This window comes from Galeopterus variegatus, unplaced genomic scaffold (genome assembly GCF_000696425.1).
Source record: "Galeopterus variegatus unplaced genomic scaffold, G_variegatus-3.0.2 Scaffold3605, whole genome shotgun sequence".
In the NCBI taxonomy this organism is placed as follows: Eukaryota; Metazoa; Chordata; class Mammalia; order Dermoptera; family Cynocephalidae; genus Galeopterus; species Galeopterus variegatus.
Window position 1 is genome coordinate 148,658 of NW_007729716.1, and position 20,417 is coordinate 169,074.

The 20,417-nt window shown below is 44.5% G+C and overlaps 2 protein-coding genes and 1 long non-coding RNA gene across 4 annotated transcripts in view; 1 reads left to right on the forward strand and 2 right to left on the reverse strand.

Annotated features, from left to right (window-relative positions):
- The window catches only part of RHPN2 (rhophilin, Rho GTPase binding protein 2), a 39,973-nt gene extending 23,169 nt beyond the window's left edge, over positions 1 to 16,804 (forward strand). Inside the window, exons 6-14 of the mRNA XM_008585523.1 lie at positions 40 to 206; positions 2,653 to 2,840; positions 3,245 to 3,401; positions 5,210 to 5,329; positions 6,927 to 7,121; positions 9,192 to 9,268; positions 9,991 to 10,137; positions 10,451 to 10,606; positions 15,503 to 16,804. Of these exons, the coding sequence (XP_008583745.1) occupies positions 40 to 206; positions 2,653 to 2,840; positions 3,245 to 3,401; positions 5,210 to 5,329; positions 6,927 to 7,121; positions 9,192 to 9,268; positions 9,991 to 10,137; positions 10,451 to 10,606; positions 15,503 to 15,763 (1,468 nt within the window). The 3' untranslated portion in view covers positions 15,764 to 16,804. The remainder of the gene's footprint in view (positions 1 to 39; positions 207 to 2,652; positions 2,841 to 3,244; positions 3,402 to 5,209; positions 5,330 to 6,926; positions 7,122 to 9,191; positions 9,269 to 9,990; positions 10,138 to 10,450; positions 10,607 to 15,502) is intronic.
- Positions 16,805 to 16,806: 2 nt separating this feature from the next.
- On the reverse strand, positions 16,807 to 17,433 carry LOC103601146. Its single transcript, XR_551434.1, has 2 exons — positions 17,122 to 17,433; positions 16,807 to 16,995 (listed from the first exon to the last, which is right to left on the reverse strand). It is a non-coding gene; the product is annotated as an uncharacterized LOC103601146 (long non-coding RNA).
- A 5-nt stretch (positions 17,434 to 17,438) lies between these two features.
- On the reverse strand, positions 17,439 to 19,973 carry LOC103601147 (chromosome unknown open reading frame, human C19orf40). Of its 2 annotated transcripts, none has more exons than XM_008585526.1 (4): positions 19,805 to 19,973; positions 19,543 to 19,621; positions 19,204 to 19,351; positions 17,439 to 17,849 (listed from the first exon to the last, which is right to left on the reverse strand). In XM_008585526.1, the coding sequence occupies exons 1-4, from the start codon at positions 19,908 to 19,910 to the stop codon at positions 17,601 to 17,603; spliced, it is 582 nt and encodes a 193-aa protein (XP_008583748.1). In that variant the 5' UTR covers positions 19,911 to 19,973; the 3' UTR covers positions 17,439 to 17,600. The 2 variants fall into 2 exon arrangements, with proteins under 2 accessions (XP_008583748.1, XP_008583747.1); XM_008585525.1 differs by having other exon boundaries at positions 19,204 to 19,356; positions 19,543 to 19,682.
- Positions 19,974 to 20,417: the final 444 nt, after the last annotated feature.

Here is a 20,417-nt window from a genome sequence, read left to right on the forward strand (position 1 = left end):
AAGTAAACCATATTCTCAGAGCATGTTTCTTTTAAATAGGTATGACTCCTTCACTGGAGTTCCAGTCAGCCAGCAGAACCTCCATCTGGAGAAGGCCAGCATTCTGTTTAACATCGGAGCCCTTTATACCCAGATCGGGACACGGTGCAACAGGCGGACACAAGCTGGGCTGGAAAGTGCTGTGGATGCCTTCCAGAGAGCTGCAGGTGTGTCTCCTTGAGGGCTGCTGGACAGAGCCTGGGCCCCGTTAGTGGCACCTGGTTGCCCCAGCTGAAGAGGGCCTGGGGAGACCCAGAAACCTGAAAAGACCAGGCTAGTTGCCAGCACTGGTGTAACTTCCCATCCAGAGGCTTGCTTAATGGTATAAACCGGGCCATCTGTCTGGGATGGCTCATGTGCACAGTGAGTCCTGTGGTTAATGGTTAATCTTTTCCAAATGAGGATGGCAGTGAATAACTGTTTCTTTCAACACTGTGCTGAAGAACAGAGTAACTCTTCCCAGATACTGAAAATATAGGCTTTTTTCCTTCTTTTATTAGGTGTACTTTATCAGTGTGTATTACTACCAGTGCCTTTACTTATTTATTTATTTATTTTTTAAAAAGATGACCAGTAAAGGGATTTGACCCTTGACTTGGTGGTGTCAGCACCACGCTAACCCAGTGAGCTAACTGGCCATCCCTATATAGGGATCCAAACCTGTGGCCTTGGTGTTATCAGCACCACACTCTCCCAAGTGCCAGTGCCTTACCTGTGCCTTTATATTGGGCTCATTCTGCCAAGTACACCAACCTGAGGTCATTGTTCTCAGCCCTCTGTCAAGTGACTCAGACAAGGGATGCCAACTAGTTCTGTCACCTTCTGGGACTTCCAAATGCTTTTCCCACTTTAACCTCTTTTACCTAGCCAGTCACCCCTGAAATGTGCCCTAGTATAAACCAGGCAGGGTGGAGGAGAAAAGCAGCTTAAAGCCAACCTGGACAGGACTGGGGTCACCAAACCCTGTGTGATGGGCAACTCTGGCACGGGTCAGGCATGTCCAAGGGTTCTGCCTTGCTCCCCACTAGCAGGGCCTGTGTCTGGGGCAGACTCAGCATAGGGCACAGGACAGACCACAACGGGATCCTCGAACCAGTGCGACAGCATGTTGCCTTCTGTGCTCGTCCTCTTTATTCTGCTTTGGGGTGTAATCACCCCCTGTCCCATCCCCCACTTAGAACCTTTGTGGGTATCTCACTGTACTCTGCAAGGCTATGAAGAACCATAGCTCTACCATTTTGAGTTGTGAAATTTTGGGGATTAAAATGATTGGTCCCTTGGGATGAAAGGAAATGCTAAGGTTCTCTGTGGGAGTCTATTTCTTTCTCTTTAAATCCTTTTCTGGACTCATCTTCCTTGCTGAGGAATCTTAAGCAGGCACATCTGTGACTTGTCTCCAAGATTACAAAGATAAAGTGAAGCTTGAGAACAGAAAGAGTTCGAGGGAACCCCAGAGGGGACCAGACAGCCTGTAGCAGGTGCCGTCCTTCTGCAAGGCGGTTTATGTTGGGCAGCAAAACCGGAGGAACCAGTTGGATGGGATTCATGTCAGAGATTATGTTTCACCTCCAGATTTATTGTCAGTTAATGCTTGTGACAGTTAATTTTCTAAAGTATGAAAAAGTCAGCAGAGGGCTTACAGCATGAAAACTTCCATTCCAATGGGCTACACTGATCTTTCCCAAGGTCCTGGGGAAAAGGACCAGGACCTTCTGAGTGATCCAGAAATCCAGGCCTGATGCGTGAGCTTGTCCCCTGTGAGTCCCTTAGTCATTATGCCTGCTTCCTGTCTTCACCTCCAGCAAAGGGCCTAGTCACAATGGCATTTCTCACAGTTGTCTCAGGTGAATAGAGGGGAGCAGGCTGGTTTCCTTGCTGGATACCTATGTAAATGTTGTGAAAGAGAATTCAATATTTTTTTTAATTGTGGTAAATACACATAACATAAAAGTACGGTTTTAATAATTTTTAAGTGTACAGTATTAAGTACTTCATTAGCATTAAGTATGCTCATATTGCTGTGCAGCCACCACTACCCATCTTCTGAACCTTTTCAGTGTCTCAAACTGAAGCTCTGTCCTCATTAAACAATAACTCCCTCTTCTCCCCTTTCCCCAGTTCTTGGTAACTTCTGTTCTACTTTATGTCCCTATGAATGTGACTATTCCAGGCTCCTGAGCTAAATGGAATCATATAATATTTGTCTATCGATAACTGCCTTATTTCACTTAGAATAATGTCTTTCATCCATGTTGTAGCATGTTTCAGAATTTCAGTCCTTTGTAAGGCTGAAAAATATTCCATTGTATATATACACCACGTTTTATTTATCCATTCATCCAGTGATGGACATTTGGATTATTTCTACCTTTTGGCTGATGTAAATAACGCTGCTGTGAATATAGGTATACAAATATTAGTTAAGTCCCTGCTTTCAGTTCTTTGGGTATATACCTAGGAGTGGAATTGCTAGATCATATGGTAGTTGAGAATCAAATTTGTTTAATGTGCTGTAGGACACCAGTTTTATATTTTTGCTTCTGTCGTTGTCTGTAGCAGCATGGTGAAATAAATATGATCCCCAACTAATGAGCAAACATTTCACAATTCTAGGTGTTTTAAACTACCTGAAAGAAACATTTACTCATACCCCGAGTTATGACATGAGCCCCGCCATGCTCAGCGTGCTTGTCAAAATGATGCTCGCACAAGCCCAAGAAAGCGTGTTTGAGAAAATCAACCTTCCTGGGATCCGGAATGAGTTCTTCATGCTGGTAAAGGTGGCTCAGGAGGCTGCCAAGGTACGACTTCCTGGTTCCTGTGACTTCGGGGGGGTGGACAGGATACATTGGTGCAAGTATACCGGAAGCAGCAGGGGCTTCCCATGGTAACGTGCCCACGACTTGGGCAGTGTGCCTGCCCCGGCCGGGGCTGCTGACTTACATTTTCTTGGCAAGTGTCAGTGCTTCAGGTATGGATCACCAATTCCATCTGCAGCTCAGCCTGAAAACCAGCATAATGACAGTTGCCTGATTCCCCTGTTAACTGTGGTGCTGACTGCACAAGAAGTTACTTGGAGTCATTTTCAGATTCTGGAGTGGCCTCTGGCAGGGGCTGCTGTAGAGATGAAAGGGCTCTTTTTTTGCAGTGGGGTTCATGAGGGACCCTGCTGGGCTCCCCTTTCCCAGTGTCCTTTCCTTTTCAGGTGGGAGAGGTGTACCGGCAGCTGCACACAGCTATGAGCCAGGCACCAGTGAAAGAGAATATCCCCTATTCCTGGGCCAGCCTGGCCTGTGTGAAGGCCCACCACTATGCAGCCCTGTCCCACTACTTCACCGCCACCCTCCTCATCGACCACCAGTGTAAGGCATGGGGCTGGGCAGCTATGGAGTCAGGAAGGGGTTGTGGTCTGGCTGCCTCTGGGGGACTCTGAGCTGAGTGAGAGCTGCCTGCCTATCCTGGAGATGCTCACAGCCTGAAGGCACAGGATGATATGAGAATGTCACGTTGATTCAGGCAGCTGTCACACAGGCCAGGGTAGAATTAGGGGTTATAATAGTCTTACTGTGGGAGGAAGAGGAGATGGCTTTAATTTTATCTGGGATGAAGCAGATGACTTTTCACCTGGAATCTAGAATCTCAGGGGATGCCAAAAACTCAGTCATCAAGATAAATTGCATTTTAAGGTAATATTTTAAATGAATCAAAATTAATGTAAAAAATCTGTAATGAACAAAATTTTACGTAAAGACAGGGATCAGTAATGTCCGTGCTTAGCCATATTGGACCCTGAGGCAGAAAGAAATTTTGATGTTTTATTCATCGTGGGCTTTTTTGCACTAATTTTGATATTTTAAAAATTGCATTCAAGGCCGGCCCGGTGGCGCACTGCTGCAGTGCGCCGCTTGGGAGTGTGGTGGCGCTCCCGCCGAGGGTTCGGATCCCACATATGGACCGGTTCCCGCTCACTGGCTGAGGGAGGTGCGGGTGCGACACGGAGGGTTGCGATCCCGTTGCCGGTCCCGGTCCGGTGCGGGCGCGACACTGAGGGTTGCAATCCATTGCCAGACACGAAAAAAGACAAAAAAAAAAAAAAAAATTGCATTAAAATATTACAGATCTTGGGTACTGAGCTTTTGGCACCTGCTTAATGTTGAGCCCAAGGTGAAAGCCTCATTTTCCTTAGCCTGGACCTGGCTCAGATCTAGAGGTTGGGTGGGAGTTTTGATGTGATTAGTACAAAGCAGCCCCTAGGGTAATTGAAAGGACAGTCTCTGGAGCCAGACTGCTTGGTTCATATCTCAGCTCTGCAACTAACTAGCTGTGTGACCTTGGGCAAGTTACTTGGCTGCTCTGTGCCTCAGTTTTCTCATCTGTAAAATGGAGATATGAAGAGAACCTACCTCACAGGGCTGTAGTTAACAATATGTACCTGTATGCAAAGCTTGTATATAGTACCTTGTGTATATTGTAGGCTCTCTGAAAGTGTTAGTTACTACTAGTACTATATAGTCTGTCAGCAGTATAAGATATGTAAACAGATAGAAATATAGTGCCTCAGTAATTCCTGCAGAGACACAACTGAGGTAGCAGTTGGCCTCCTTAGTGTATTCCTGATGGTTTCTCAGAGGTAGTGACATTTGAATTGGACTTTTCTAGTTGAACAAGGGGGGAAAGGACAGCTAAGAGCAAGCAAAGTGACTGAGCACAGGAACGGAGGCTAAGAGGTAGTGGGGAGTGGCTTGGTGAGGTTTGAAAGGAAGACACCTGCCAGGGAAGCTCAGCTGAAGTTGAAGCTGGGGAGGGCCCTCCTTGCAGGCCTGGAGGCCACCCAGAGGTCCTCAGGCTGGCCGTGATAGGGACAGGGCTATGATAGAAGGTTCTGTGTGGTGGCTGACTTGGAGGATGTAGCATGTGGGGGCCCAGAGCCAAATCATGAGTCCCTGGAGTGTGGATGGCCCCTAGTGAGCAAAGGCTTGGGGGCCGGATTGCTTGAAATGTGTCCAGGGGCAGAAAGGAGACCCATCATCCCAAATGCCTTATAAAACTGGAGAGGAAAGGAGTCTGGAGATGTAGCTGAAAGAGAAATCTCTAAGTGATCTGTAGCGCCATCTCTGGAGCCCATGGATGCATCCTCGAGAGGGGATTTAACCTGTGACTGTCATTGCAGTGAAGCCTGGTGCCGATGAGGACCATCAGGAGAAGTGCCTGTCACAGCTCTATGACCACATGCCAGAGGGGCTGACGCCGTTGGCCACACTGAAAAACAACCAGCAGCGCCGACAGCTGGGTGTGTATCGGCCCTGCTCCTGGAACTGTGCCCCCACTTGGTGCCCAGCTGGTTCTGCTTACAAATAACCTCAAGAAGGGTCCCCAGGGGGGGAAGAGTAGGGTATATTTTCAGGGTTCCCAGAGTGCCTAGGCCTCCTACAGTGGAGCCAGAGCTTTAACAATCTCCCAGCACCCTCAGGGTCCGTGGGCTGGCCCTTGGCCGTCCTAATGTGGAAAGATGCATTTACTGATTTTCTTATGCTTTGTCGCCAAGAGCACCTATGGACTGGTAATGAATTGTTGTGGTTTGGTCTCTGCCATGTCTCAGCATAAATATCCCATTCCATGTGCAAACCTCACTTCATCCACCACCCAAACCTGCCTCCCCTCCCCCATCCCCACGCGCACATGCAGTTTTCCCATCTCAGTGAGGGCAGCTCCGTCCTCCTAGGTGCAGAGGCAGAAACCTCAGGCTCACTTTCCACTCCTGTCTTTCTTCCTCACCCCGCATTTGACTCTCAGATCCTTTGGCTCTGTCTAGTAAACATATCCCAAATCCGGCCACTTCTTACCCTCCCACCCTGGTCAAAGCCATGTGGAGACAGTGCTTACTTACCAAACATTGACTCGCTTAAACCTCGTACGACCCTGACATAGCTCTGGTATGATCCCCATTTTACAGTTGAGCAGACAGAGGCCCAGAGAGGTCACACAGCTCCCTGCTCACAGCTGGACTCCCTGATTCCCTCTCCTCCTTCAGAGTCTGGTCACGGGGGGTCAAATCACATCAGTCCTCTGCTCACACCCTAAAGGCCTCTTATCTCACCCAGAGTAGGAATGAGAGTCCTCACCCCCGCACTTGTCAGGCCCAGCGTGGTCTGTCCCCTCCTCCCCTCTGACCTCATTTCCTCCCCTTCTCTCCCACCCTCACTCCCTCCAGCCACACCCCAGCTCTTGCTGGCCTTGAGTACCCCGGTGGGCTCCTGCCCCGGGGCCTCGGCACCTGCTGTTCATTCTTTGAGGAATGCTTATCTGTCAGATATCCTCCTTCACTTCCTTCAAGACTCTGCTCAAAAGTTCCCTTATCAAAAAAGCCTTCCTTGATGACCCATCGTAGAACAACTCCCATTTCCAATCTTCTCTTGCCACATCTGCCTACCCTGCTTAATTACAACCTTATCACCATATACTCCATTACATATTTCTTTGCTTGTTAATGATCTGTCTTCAGCCACTGGCATGTAAACTCCATGAGTGCAGGGGCAATTTTTTGTTCATTGCTTTATCTCTAGTGCCTAGATCATTTGATAAACATTTATTGAGTGAAGATTTTATAGATACAAGTGAGCAGGGCTGGCTGGTTAGCTCAGGTGGTTAGAGTGTGGTGTTGATAACTCCAGGGTCCAGGTTTTGATCCCTGTTACCAGCCAGCCACCAAAAAGAAAAAATAATAATAATAAAATAGATACAAGTGAGCATATTACACATGCATTTAAGAGGGGCTGACGCTGTCCAGATTCTTTAGAAAAGAGAACGTCCACCTTGGGCTGATCGCAGGCCCTTTGGCTTTCCTTGATGTATTCACGTGTCATGTGGGTGTGGTTTTCCATCTGCAGGAAAGTCCCACCTGCGCCAAGCCATTGCCCATCACGAGGAGTCCATGAGGGAGGCCAACCTGTGCAAGAAGCTGCGCAGCATCGAGGTGCTCCAGGAGGTGCTCTCTGCGGCACACCAGCGCTCGCAGCTCAAGTATGCTGAGCACCAGGAAGATGATGACCTTCTGAACTTGATCGATGCTCCCGACGTTGTTTGTGAGTGGCCAAGACTGTGTGCCTGCTTCTGGGATGCGTGAGAGGCAGGGGCACTCTGGGCAGACACAGCCTGTATTTGCCCATCCTGCAGGGGTCAGGCAAGCCCTCACTGTGTGCTGGGCACTGGGAGGGCTGCACAGGTGAGGGACTAAGGTTCTGCTCTTGCCCTGGAGTTATCATCTCATTCCCAAGCCCAGGGGCTTCTTTATGGTCTTCGTTGCTCCCTGTGCAGCATCTGACTCCCCTCCTGTCCCTCGACACCCCTCCCTTGGCGTCTGGGCACCCTGCCCTCTTGGTTTTCTTCTTGCCTCCCTGAGTCCTTCTCCATCCACTTTGCTGACTGTTCTTCTTGCCCTCCCACACCCCCTCCCAGCATTTTTGAGGGGTCCACTGTTCCTGGTTTGCTTTCTCTAGACCCCTCTCCATAAAGACCTTCTTTGGGGTTTCAGCCATCACTTCTGCTCAGGACACCCCTGGGACTTTACTGTTTGCCTTGGCATCTTTGCTGGGCTCCACACCCCCTCCCACATTTCTAGCTGCCTTGTGGGAAGCTGCACTTTGCTGTCTGTCTTTTACTTCTAGCTCCTTAGGTTGAAAGCCAAATGCATCATATTCCCTATCCTGGGTTTCCTCTTTCCCCCTTTTCTCCATCTTTTATCACGACTACGTTTCTAAGCATCCCCCGGGTGTTGAGCACTGTCGTGGGTTCAGGAACACAGAGGTAAACTGGACGGTTATTGCTGCCCGTGGGGTGGTGGTAGTCTCTTCCGCCAGGGAGGGTGGGAGTGGGAGGGCCTCCCTGAGAGGTAGCTTCACAGTGAGCAATGACTGGATCTTTCTAGAAGTTAGGGGAGGGGGATGGAGGGTGGCCTAATCCAGAGAACCTGCTTTGTCCATTCCCCCCACCCTCCACTCTATTTCCTACCCCTCTGTCCTCGGTCTCTGGAGTTCCATCCTCGTTTTCAGGGACTAGCCCATTAGAGACAGGGCTTTGAACAAGCTAGAGTCCTGGGCTCATCTGTAGTAATGTTAGCTGGTATCTATGGAGCATTTGGGGGTCTGCCAGGCATGGCAGTTAGCACCATATGTATACAAAATCTCATTTGATCCTCCTCCAACAGTGTGAGGGAGGTGCTAGCATTGCCTTCATGTTGAAGATGAGGAAATAAAGGCTTAGAGAGATCAAAGTTCTTGCCCCAGGTGACCAAGCTGGTAGATGGAAGCAGGGGTGGTGCTCAGGGACTCTCCCTGACAGATATTGCAGATACCTCTGTGGCCAGGAGCTAGAAACTTAAACTCCACAGAGGGAGGGACACATGCAGCTCCAGTGGTGGTAACATTGCTCTCACAGCCAATGACGAGTGTGTCCAGGCCCAGCACTGTGTTACGTGGTTTGTAAGAAGCCACAGGGTAATCTTGTGGACAGAGAAGTGTGATCTACCTTGATGATGGTGCCAGACCTCCTATCCTAGTTTTTTTGTTTTATACTGTTGTTCATGTATAATTCGCCTCCTCTGGGGTCCTTTGTGAGAAACTGATGGGCTTGTGGCAAGGCTGGGCCAGAGCTTGCTGTGAAGATGCTGATGGAGATTTGTAGCTATTGAGGGAAGTGATTTGGCAAACCCTCTTCTCACTGTGAAATTCTCACTTCACACATTAATAATGAGAACAGGAAGCTGTGTACTGAGAGACACAGAACTTCTGTAACAGCAACACCTGCAATGTAGGTTAATTCTCAGTAGGGTTTTATGAGTGCCAAATGAGGTCTGCTAGAGTATCAATAAGCTACTTGAAGGTGGGGAGTGTGTCTGTTCGTCACTACTCTATCCCAGCCCCAGGACAGATTATGACTCATAGTATATGCCCAAGTGGGAGGTACAGTTCACCCCTGGCCAGGGCCCTGAGCCATATTCTATCTTCTGTACTGCTTGTCTAAACCAAGGGGAAGGATGGTGACTGGGAGAAAGTGTTGGCTGCTGCTTCCTTTGAAGAAGCTGTGGACATGAGTTTTCAAGGATCACTTTCAAGTACAGAAACATTTATCCTTTAACTTCTGATTTTCTTTTCTAGCTAAAACTGAGCAAGAGGTTGAAATTATATTGCCCCAGTTCTCTAAGGTGACAGCAACAGACTTCTTCCAGAAGCTGGTATGTTGAACACTTATTTTATAAGTGACCTAAGGGGATAGCTTTTAAATTTTGCAAGTATATTATCTTAGTCCATAGGGCTGCTATAACAAAATACCATAAACTGAGTGGTTATAAAAAACAGGAAATTTATTTCTCACTGTTCTGGAAGCTGGGAAGTCCAAGATCATGGCACTGGCAGATTCAGTGTCTGGTGAGGGTCTCCTTTCTGGTTCATAGGTGACACCTTCTCCCCGTATCTTCATATGGTGGGAGAGGCAGATGAGCTCCCTTGGGCCTACTTTATAAGGACACTAATCTCATTCATGAGGGCTTTGCCCCCATGGCCTAATCTCTCAAATGGCCCCACCTCCTAATAATCACACTGGTGATTAGGTTTCAACATACGAATTTTTGGGGAAAACAAACATTCAGACCACAGCATATGTGAAAAGCTATTTTTAGACATTTTATATTTCTTTATATTAGTAATTTTTTAAAGATCATTTTAATTAAGATAATTTCTAAAAGATAATTTTATTTAAAATATATTGGATACGTTAGAGAACATGGCAGTGAATATTCTTGTATGACTTCTGTAGCACATATTACCTTAGATGGCCTCATTAGTCCCTGAACAAGGCCAAGTGAGATCTTCAAGGACAACAGGCAACATTCCCTTTAGCTTTCAAATGTCTGATTCAGCCTTCAAACCCTACACCTAATGATGCTCTCTTCCAAAGGGTCCCTTGTCTGTGTTTTCGGCTAACAAGAGGTTGACACCTCCTCGAAGCATTCACTTTACTGCAGAAGAAGGGGACTTGGGGTTCACCTTGAGAGGGAACAGCCCAGTTCAAATTTACTTCCTGGATCCTAACTGTTCTGCCGCAGTAAGTGTGCACCATTCTGGGTCGGGCGTAAAACCCACTGGCAGCTTCCCACGGAATCAGGCTGGGAAAATACAGAGAAGGCAGCCCAGGCACATATCGTGTCTTGCTGATTGAATTTAGGTTTCGTCTATGTTAAAGGCCTGAGTTTATGTGAAAGCCCTCATGGATGCTACCTGCCCAAAGGGAAAGAGATTTGTTTTTGCTTCCTTAAACCAAACTTAAGCAAATAATCTACTTTGTTAATAAATCTGGGATCTGATTCAGGGATTTGAATGAATAAAATGTTGACCTTTATATAAACCAACTTTTGTAGCTGGCAGGAGCCAAGGAAGGAGATTATATTGTTTCCATTCAAGATGTGGATTGTAAGTGGCTGACAGTGAGTGAGGTTATGAAACTGCTGAAGGGCTTTGGCGAGGACAAGATTGAGATGAAGGTCGTGAGCCTCCTGGATTCCACTTCATCCATGGTGAGCACTGACACCCCCAGGCAGTAATTAGTGGCATGGAGCGAAATTGGTGTGCATTTAGTCCCAGAGGTCTTTCCTAGGCCCTCTGCCTCCTGCCTGCATAACATGGCACAGACGGCTGACTCCTGAGCTGGTAATCACTGGGATTTGCCCACCTTGGGACAAAGCAATAATTGGGAAACTTTTTTTTAATCGTATAGATAAAATAATCAGTTTGTTTTTCTGATTAAATTCTGTTTCATTACAAAAGTAATAAATATTCATGGTAAAGAAATGTTCAAATTATTCAGAAGGGCTTAAGACAGCATGTGAAATGAGAGGTGTGAAGCCTCCACACCTCAGAGACAGTGTTAGCTGTTTCCTGTAAGATCTTGGGAAGTGTTTGGTGCCTCTGCAAGTTCACATGCACAGTTATATCCTTCATTTTTCCCAGATGGGAGGAATCATACCGTGGGTTATCTTCTGCGCTTTGCACACTTAATAACATACCTCAGATACTTCCCTCCATGACAACGTTCATTTATTCACTCAACAAATATTGACTGAGCATCAGCTTTGTGCCAGACACTGCCTTAGGTGATTAGAGCTTGAACTAGACAGATAAGGTCCTGGTCCCCACGAAGCTGGCACTCAATAAGCAAATAAATGGTTGTGATTTTGGTAAGTGCTGTCAAGAAAAGAAAACATGTAACATGGTATAGTGACTCGGGGTGGGGAGAGGCTCCTCTAGACAGGGCTTTAACTGAGATGTGAGTTTTGAGAACCAATGAGCCATTTGAAGAGGTATGAGAAGAACATTCTGAGCAGGGGGACCAACAGGTGCAGAGACCCTGGAGCAGAAATAGCTTCTCCTGCCAGAAGGACAAAAAGTAAGCCTTTCGGCAAGAGCACAACAAGAACTGAGATGGGAGGGAGGCAGGGCCTCTTTGACAGTTGTGGGAGTTTGGAAGCCATTGAACCTTTTAAGAAGGAGAATGACGTGGTAAATGTTTATTTTAGAAGGGTGTCTGCTGCCTGGAGGCTGGCCATGGCAGTCATCCAGGCCAGTGATGTTAGCAGTTTAGGTGAGGGTTTGGCAGTACAGGTGGCAAGAGATGGCGGCACCTGAGACATGTTTTGGAGGTAGAGCTGAAAGGGGTTCATGGATGGTTTGTGTAAAGACGGTGGATGGGGAGATGACACCTCAGATTTTGGCTTGAACAGCTGCATGGGAAGTAGTTCTTTTTCATAACGCTGGGGAACGGGTGGTGAGGAAAGTGGAGGAAAGAGAAAACAGGAGTTGTGTTTTGAGTGTTTCAGATGCCATTAGCCATCCAAACGTAAATGTCAGGTAGGCAGCTAGATGTTCGAATCCTCAGTTAAGGGAGAAGTCAGAGCTAGAAATAAATATTTAAGAGTCATTAGTGGGCTGGCCCGGTGGCGCACTGGAGAGTGCGCCGCTTGAGAGCGTGGCGGTGCTCCCGCCGAGGGTTCAGATCCCATGTGGAGACCGGTTCCCGCTCACTGGCTGAGTGCATTAGCATAGAGATGGTATTTAATGAAGACAAACCCCAAGACACTGCAAACATTTAGATGTTAGAAGAGAAGTAGCTGTAAAGGGAATTGAGAGTTCAGAGAGGTAGGAAAAAAAGCTTCTGAAATCAAGAGAAGAAAATCTTGCAGCGAGTGAATGATCAGTTTTGTTGAATACGGTTTACAGGTGGAGGATGGAGGAGGCTGAGCCATGTCTATTGCACTTGGCAGCAGGACAAAAGAACACCTTTTGTGGTGAGGTGGGAACAGAAATCAGGTTAGAGAGGGCTGGAGAGTGAATGGATTGTATGATTGCATTGATATGAAATGTCAGAGTAGGCAAAGTCATAGAGACAGAAAGTAGATTAATAGTTGCCTGGGGCTGGAATGGGGAGTAACTGCAGAGGGGTCTAGGGTTTCTTTTTGTGGGATGGCAGTGTTCTGAAATTAGTAGTGGTGATGGTTTCACAGCTCTGAATATAGTAAAAACCATTGAATTGTATTAAAAAGTGAATTTTATGCATAGTATATGAATTATATCTCAGTTTAAAAAAGAAGATGAAGTGGAGGGACTCAGATCATCTTGGGAGAAGAGATCATAAGAAATGTTATTTTTAGGGATAAAAATCCATGAGTTTCTGGACAAGTAATCAAGTTCCCAACCGGAAACAGAAAAGAAGTTTGTCCAAAAGGAGGTTAAATAAAAGAGCTGAGCTATGGACTGAAGGGTTGGAGCAGAGGCCACAGGCAGAGGAGGCCTGACTTGATGGAGCAGACCTTGTCTCGAAAAGAGATGGAAAGGCTCATTCAATACTGTGATATCTTTGAACCAGGCCAATGAAGAATCTGATGTGTAGTGGTTAAAAGCAAGGATTCTACACTCAAGACTACCTGGATTTGAATCCTGGCTTTACTGACCTCTAGGTGCATAACCTTAGGCAAGTCAGTGAGTAGCGCTGATCCTCAGGATAAACTGAGTGAGTTTACTTAAAGCCCTTACAATTGTGCCTAACGTGGGATACATTTCAATTCATAGTAGGTATTATAATAATAATAACCATAATTATTGTGTTTATTCTTTTCTCCCATCAAGGACTTTAGATAATAATAATTGAGCACTATTTTCAACTGCTGACCCTTTTCTTCAAACAAAATCAAATAATAACAAATAAAACCTATTGCTCTGGCTGAATGGATTACCCTCTGCCCTTGACTACTCTCTTGACTACAATGGGGATCTCTAGTAATCCTCTGTGGAGCACATTTCTAAAACTGCTGATGGAGTAGTGGAAAGAATCTAAGGCTTGGAATCAAGACCTGGAATCAGGCCCTTAGTGCCATTAATAACCTGTTTGACCTTCTGCAGGTTAATAACCTTCCTGGGCCTGTTTCCTCATCTGTAGAATGTAAAAGTTAGACTAGTGCAGTGATTTCAAATGGTGCTCCATAAAGCCCTAAGAGTTCCAGAGTGGTGCCCTAGGAAGATTTGGGGAGTGGGTGTTGGGGAGCATGCTGGATAGGAAAAATAAATGGAATGGAAGGGGAGGAAGGGAAGATCAGTGAAAGAGAGCAGAGACATTGGGGTGGTCAAAGGAGGCTTTTCATAGAAGGTGGGGTGCATGTGCATGTGTGCATGTAGATACCAGAGCAAGTTTGTGTGCTGATGGGAAAGGTCTGGAGGCAGGAATCCAGGAAGGAGAGGACACCTGGAAGAGAGGAGTCTGATCCAGGCATATGGGAGGGTGTGGTCTTTGGGGACAGATGCAATTAAGTATAAGGCAAGGATATCAGGAGGGCATGTGAGTGGCTTGAGGAGAGAGGAGACAAGGAAATGAAATTACTAGGGAAAGACAGGAGTGCCGGGAAATGGAGTTTGGGTTAGAGGTTTGGGTTCAGGGTTAGAATTTCAAGGGAAGCCTTGGTAAAGTCTCCAGCAATGTGCAGCTGTGTGGATGCAGACCTGGGGGAAGCAGAGGGTAGAGTTTAACTAGAGTTGACATTTTGCGTTAGGAGTATGGAAGGGAATTGAAGGCAGTGCTTATAATGATACACATGAACTCTAAGCAGGTTAAGGTTGGGAAATGTTTGCAGGTCTCAAATCTACATCCAGAATTGCTTTATGAGTATTTTAAATGGTAGTGTGTGTGTCCTGTAAAGCATGGTGGGATTAATGGCCAGTTTTGTAGAAAAGGGAGAGAAATCTTCATCCAAAGGTGTGAAACTTTAAGAGGAGTGTTTTTCAGTAAATATCCCTCCTTTATTATTTCATAATTCAATTCGTCCTAAGATTTATATTATGAGTAATGTACCCAACCACTTTAGATATACTGTATATATATTTCTATAGATGGCCTTAGTGCCTGGAACATAGTAGATATTCAATAAACATGTGGTGAATAAAACAATCTCAATGTTAGGAAAACCTTAGAAGCAGGTAATAACCCACGTGGAAGTGTTTAGATAGTTTCCTCACATTTCCTATATGAGCCCTACATAACCCTTTCAAAATTAGTAGTATATAGTGTTTAGTTGGTGGGTACAGAGTTTCAGTTGGGAAGGTGAAAAGGTTCTGGTGACAAATGGTGACAGTGGTAGTACAACAGTGTGAGTGTACTTAATGCCATGAACTATACACTTAAAAATGGTTAAAATGGTTTGGTTAGAGCATGGTGCAAAAAATGGTTAAAATGGTTTGGTTAGAGCATGGTGCTGACAACACCAAGGTCCAGAGTTGGATCCCTGTACTGTCCAGCCGCCCCCAAAAAACCCCCACTAAAACCTAAAAATGTTTAAAATTGTAAATTTTATGTTACATATTTAGCAGTTTTTTTTAAAAGGGGAAAAAAGTTAGCAGTATCTTCACTGGATTCTATATTATCTTTAAAGAGAATAAAGTTAACCTATACCTAGTGGCATGGATTGAAATCCAGAATCTGTTAAGTGAAGAAAGCAGGGTACAGAATAGTGTTATGTAGTATATTCCTTTTAAGAAGACAAAAAAGTATACTTATGCATATATGTAAATACTTGTATATGCACATTCTCTCTCGAAGTATAACACAGTGGCTACCCTTAGAGGAAGGGCCTGGAAGCCAAGGTGAGAGGGAGACCTGTTGTTCACTCATACTGTTGACCATTATTATGTATTACTTACTCAAATATAATAAGAACCTTAAAAAGTGAGTAGTAGTTCGTGAGTCTAAATTACTACTACTACTAAGTATTCCTTAAAAATTGTCCATTGGTCACCTAAGTTTCAGAATTATATCAACTTAATTTTAGATAGGTTGCTATAGGTGCAGAAAGTGAACCTCAAACTTTGTAATCATTTATCAGATATCTTGAAGATTTCTAACACCCTTTTTCTTCCTTTTCTATGTGCAGCATAATAAGTGTGCCACCTACTCAGTGGGAATGCAGAAAACTTACTCCATGATCTGCTTGGCCATAGATGATGATGATAAAACTGAAAAAACCAAGAAAATTTCAAAAAAGCTTTCCTTTTTGAGTTGGGGCACCAATAAGAACCGACAGAAGTCAGCCAGCACCTTGTGTCTCCCGTCGGTTGGGGTCGTAAGGCCTCAAATCAAGAAGAAGCTCCCTTCTCCTTTCAGCCTTCTCCACTCTGACAGTTTTTTGTACTAACGTGAAGAAACAAATGTTTAGGCCCAGAACGTTTCCGGTGCTGACTAAAATTTCTGCCATAATGGAAAATTTCTAAATATTCTCAAATCCCATTTTCTCAGCAGTAAGTTTTTGCATTTGATGTGTTTTTATGAATGGAAGTAACAGAAACCTCTAGAAATTTGTGGAAAACAAACTTATTTGAAGTGTCACTATATTGCTGCAAGTTATTTATTATATAATGTATTGTAAATAGAACAGTGTTGAAAATATGACTGTTTTTAATGGTTACAATTATGACTTTCAGTCACTATTAAATTGGGGTTACCTATATTAGTACTATTTGTCAAAGTTCCCAGGTTTGGGTAATAACCATTCCTTATAATCTAGAATTCAGATGACCCCTGACTTAAGGCAGGTCAGAAGACTAGGATAGAATTAAATTAACTAAAAACTTCCAAAGAGCTGCTTCCTAATGGGAATTTATTAACTAAAATGACAGGATTTAAATATTTCTACACAATATGAATGCTATTTCCAGATAAACTCTAGTGCCAAATTTGTTTTATTAAATAACAATTTAGGAGCAGCTTTTCTTCTAGTTTGATGTCATTTAAAAGTTGCTAACACAGTGGCAGTGTTAGAGGAAGATGCTGTCTACAAGGTAGATAATATACTGTTTGATACTCAAAACATTTTTCATTTTGTTTAAGTAGAAAGTACATAATTGTATATTTTAAGACTCGGGTAAAAAAGGGGTTTTATATTTTACAAGGTAGAGATGTAAATGATTCAAGTTTAAAGCTCTATTTGACTTTCTTACCAACTGATTTCGCTTGCTATAAGTTGGATGACACAGTGACTAATAAGATTCACTGTTGACATAGTACAAGTTACATAGCTAAAAAATATAGCATGAAATCTAATTCTGAGAATTAACTGGAATTTAAATATTTTCTATTGTGCAATATCTTAAGGGAACCACCTTTGGAAAAGTGTATCCACTGCTCCTTGGGCCAAAGTTCTATAAATATTTAAATAAACACATTCATTTACCTGAAATATATGGCATCTTTAAATGTATTTATTTTTTGAATGGGCAATTGTACCTTTTGATCCCCAGCTCCTGGTTCCCCTCACCGGATGCAGCTGCCCTAACATTTTCTCATGTATCCTCCCGTTCTTGGCGCATACACATACAGGGCTTTCTTTGTTCAGAAGACATACTCAGTGATTATAAATAAACAGTACAGCTACCAAAAAAACAGAAAGAAAGAAAAAGGGCAGGAAGGTTGGAAAGAAGGAACTGCTGTGTAATTGTTTTGTTTTTTTTCTTTTTCCTAGCCAGATGAGGTAAAAATGTATAATTGTTTATTTACCTTGGCAGCAGCCCTCAGAGCAGAGGTATATGAAGACCAGACCTAAAGGGTAGCAGCTCCGACACCAGGAACAAAGGGCTAATGATACACAGTGCTTTATTGTAGGTTTGTTTCCTTTAAATGGTCACATCCACCACTTGAAACTTTAGACCTTTCTGTGATAGAAGGAGGTCAAGGTCACACATTTAAAATCTGCCTTAACCAGCTCTTTGCTGAGAATGAGAGTCCTTGAATTTCTTAGGAATATCCCCACCAGCCCTTTTCATCTCAGCAGAATAAGGACAGTTCCATCTGTGGCCCACTAACTCGAATAAATGCAGACAGCAAGGCACGACAACTTGCAGGCTCCATTCAGGCCTCCCCTCATCTTTCACTAGTTATTGAGAGAGCACATCTTTCTTCTTGGTTCTTAAGTATGAAAACAAAATCCTGTCGTTTGTGGTCTAAAGGAGAAAACGTAGTAGATGTGAGTCCAGCTGTCACCTGGACTGTGTGAAGAAGGCATGGATTTGCTGTGCTACTGTTTGTCCCACAATTGGCTCAAGTTCTTGGATGGAAGCATTACTCAGTTGGTAAATACTCGGAAACTTCTGAAGCAGAAGGGGAGCTTTAACTTTTCCAACTCCTGGAATCTGCTGCACAGTTCGAAGGAGGGATGGCTCAGAGAACAGAGCCCTTTTCTTCCTGAGGAGAGGGTTCTTACTGACCTCTTTGGTTTGCTCTTGAACCTGAACCGGAAATTAAAGGAAAAGTACATGAGCGCCCTCTGGAGGAGTGGCAGTTTTCTTAAAATTTGTTTTATGGAAATTGAGTTTTTCCATTTGGTTCAGCTTGACTTACAGGTCAAACATGTTTTCATACACCATGAATATAATTTTTCAGGTATCAGCAAAATTACTAAAAGATGAACTATATAACTACACAAAGTAAGAGATAAAAATAATTTACAAAAACTTGAACTTTCAGAATGTTTAGAATAAAACTAGTGAGAAAAACACTCTGAGGAATTTGGACACTTTCCTGTGGTACATTAAGAAATATTTCAGTTGTGCAGGATTAAATAATGGCCATACGTACACTGGACTTGCTTCATACAGGACCTGCAGGAAGCTTGCCTATCAAAGGAGAAGCCCAGTCTTCAGTGTGGTGATTATACTAAAGCAGATAATAGCATATATCAAGGGAAGCTAGGAATAGTGACGCAAGGGATGGGGTGAAGAGGGGTCCATGAACCACACTGCTTGCATTTCCAATTGGATTCTCAACCCTCACTGCATGTCAGAGGAGATTCAAAACCACCACACAAAAAATTGATGCTCAGGCCCTATCCTCATGTTCTGATTTTTAATTGGTCTGAGGCAATATATCAATATTTTTAAAAGTTCTCCAGGAAATTCTGATGTATAACCAAGTCGAAAAATCAGTAAGGACAGTGAAGAACTAATATTTTTTTTTTAAATAAGAGAAAAGCATATGAATTTGTTTTTAAGGTATTTTTATATATTCAAAATATTTTAACATTTCCCTACTTGTGGGGTACAATATGTTGTTTCAATACATACGTATACTGCACAATGATTCACTTAGGGTAGATAGCATAGTTTTACACCCAAAAAATAGGGAATGCTTCACGAATTTGCATGTCATTCTTGCCCAAGGGCCATGCTAATCTTCTCTTTATCATTCCAATTTTAGTATATGTGCTGTTGAAGCAAGCATTTCTTTTGTTTTTTAAATAAACATTACAAATTTCACACAGAAGTGCTGATGCTTATCAAATACGTGGCAAAGCAGCTGCTAGTTGACATTTTTACTAGCACAAGTACAGGGTAGTAAATGATGGAGTCATCATGGCTTGGGAGTCTAAAATCAGGTCTCCAACTTGCTCACTTTGTGATACAATTGTGGGTAGCAAGTTCAGCTGGCTGCAGAGGCAGCTTCTGAACTTAAATTCCTCAAGAAAGGTTTTATAAACCAACATAGGAATGACACAGATTGAATTGATGGGTTGCATTTATAGCAAGGGCAGCTGAGAGTGCATAAGGACAGGGCTACTGTGAAGGAGTAGGAATCCATACTTACTAACTGGACAATGAGGCAGGACGCTTCCATCTGGCTGGCCACAGGAAGCAACACCATCCCAAGGTCCAGTACAGTAAACTTCTGAATGGCTGAGAAGTATTGTTCAGTCATCTGTGTTTTTTCAACTACTACAATCCCTTGAAGATGACTGGACTTCAAAGAAAAAAAGACAGTAAACCATTTTGTAACAGAATTCCTTTCAAGGTTAAGAAAGTTATCACTCTGTGCTAGGAATGCCCAATGGTTTCATATAAATTATATCAAGCCATGGCGGCAGGGGTGGGGTGGGGATGGATAAAAGTCAATGTTGCATTTCAGTTTCCTTAATTCAGTACTTACATTTCTAACCCGAACAAGCCTCTTTCTGTAGCCATTTCCTGCCACCAAATCAGCTTCGGTGATATAAAGAATGCAGGATCTGTTAGACAGGTAAAAATCTACTGGTGTCAGGTCTTCCTCAAAAACGAGGTTAATTTTCCCTTAAAATACAGACGAGAAAATGAGTTCCGTGGTCTTTGGATGAAAAGGCCCAGTAGGCAGGACTTTTAAAAACAATGTGTATCGGGAGGAAAGGGCTTACGGCAGAGGGCAGCCCACTGACCTTGCATCCCCTGTGCCAGCTGCGACCCGCGCCATTTCTCATTGGCCACAACGTGCCCAAAAGGCACGTGCACAGGGCCTGTGCCATCGGGGGACTTCCTTTCCATCGGTGGTCTCGATCTAATGAGGGCAATGCAAGACGGCACTTGAGCAGGCTCTCCCGCACATTGCCCACATTCTGCTCGAAGTCCGGGCCTCTTTGGCAGGATCCCGTCTGCAGTATTCTTTCCAACACAAATAATTGCCAAAGTCTACGAACCAGGAGATTCCTGTCCTGGTAGCCGCGTCCCTTATTTTCGTCACCTACCTGGCCCCTGACACTCCAGTTCGGTCCGCACCGTGGCTCCTTAGTCCACTCCAGGGCAGTTGAGTCAATTCCCCAGGGACCCCCACCTCCGCTCCAGTCTGGGGAGTTGCAGTTACATTACCTGCGGTTGCGCCACTTCCGGGTTCACGCCGGCCGCGCTCGCCAGGTTTTTTATTTTGCCCGCCTTCCACCTCCCACAGCGTCGGATAGGCTATGGCGTCCAAGATGGACACCTGAGCTGGCCAATAAGAGAACCGATAGTTCAGACCGTTTCCGCACTGGTGGGATTTGAATGGGTCCCACTGGT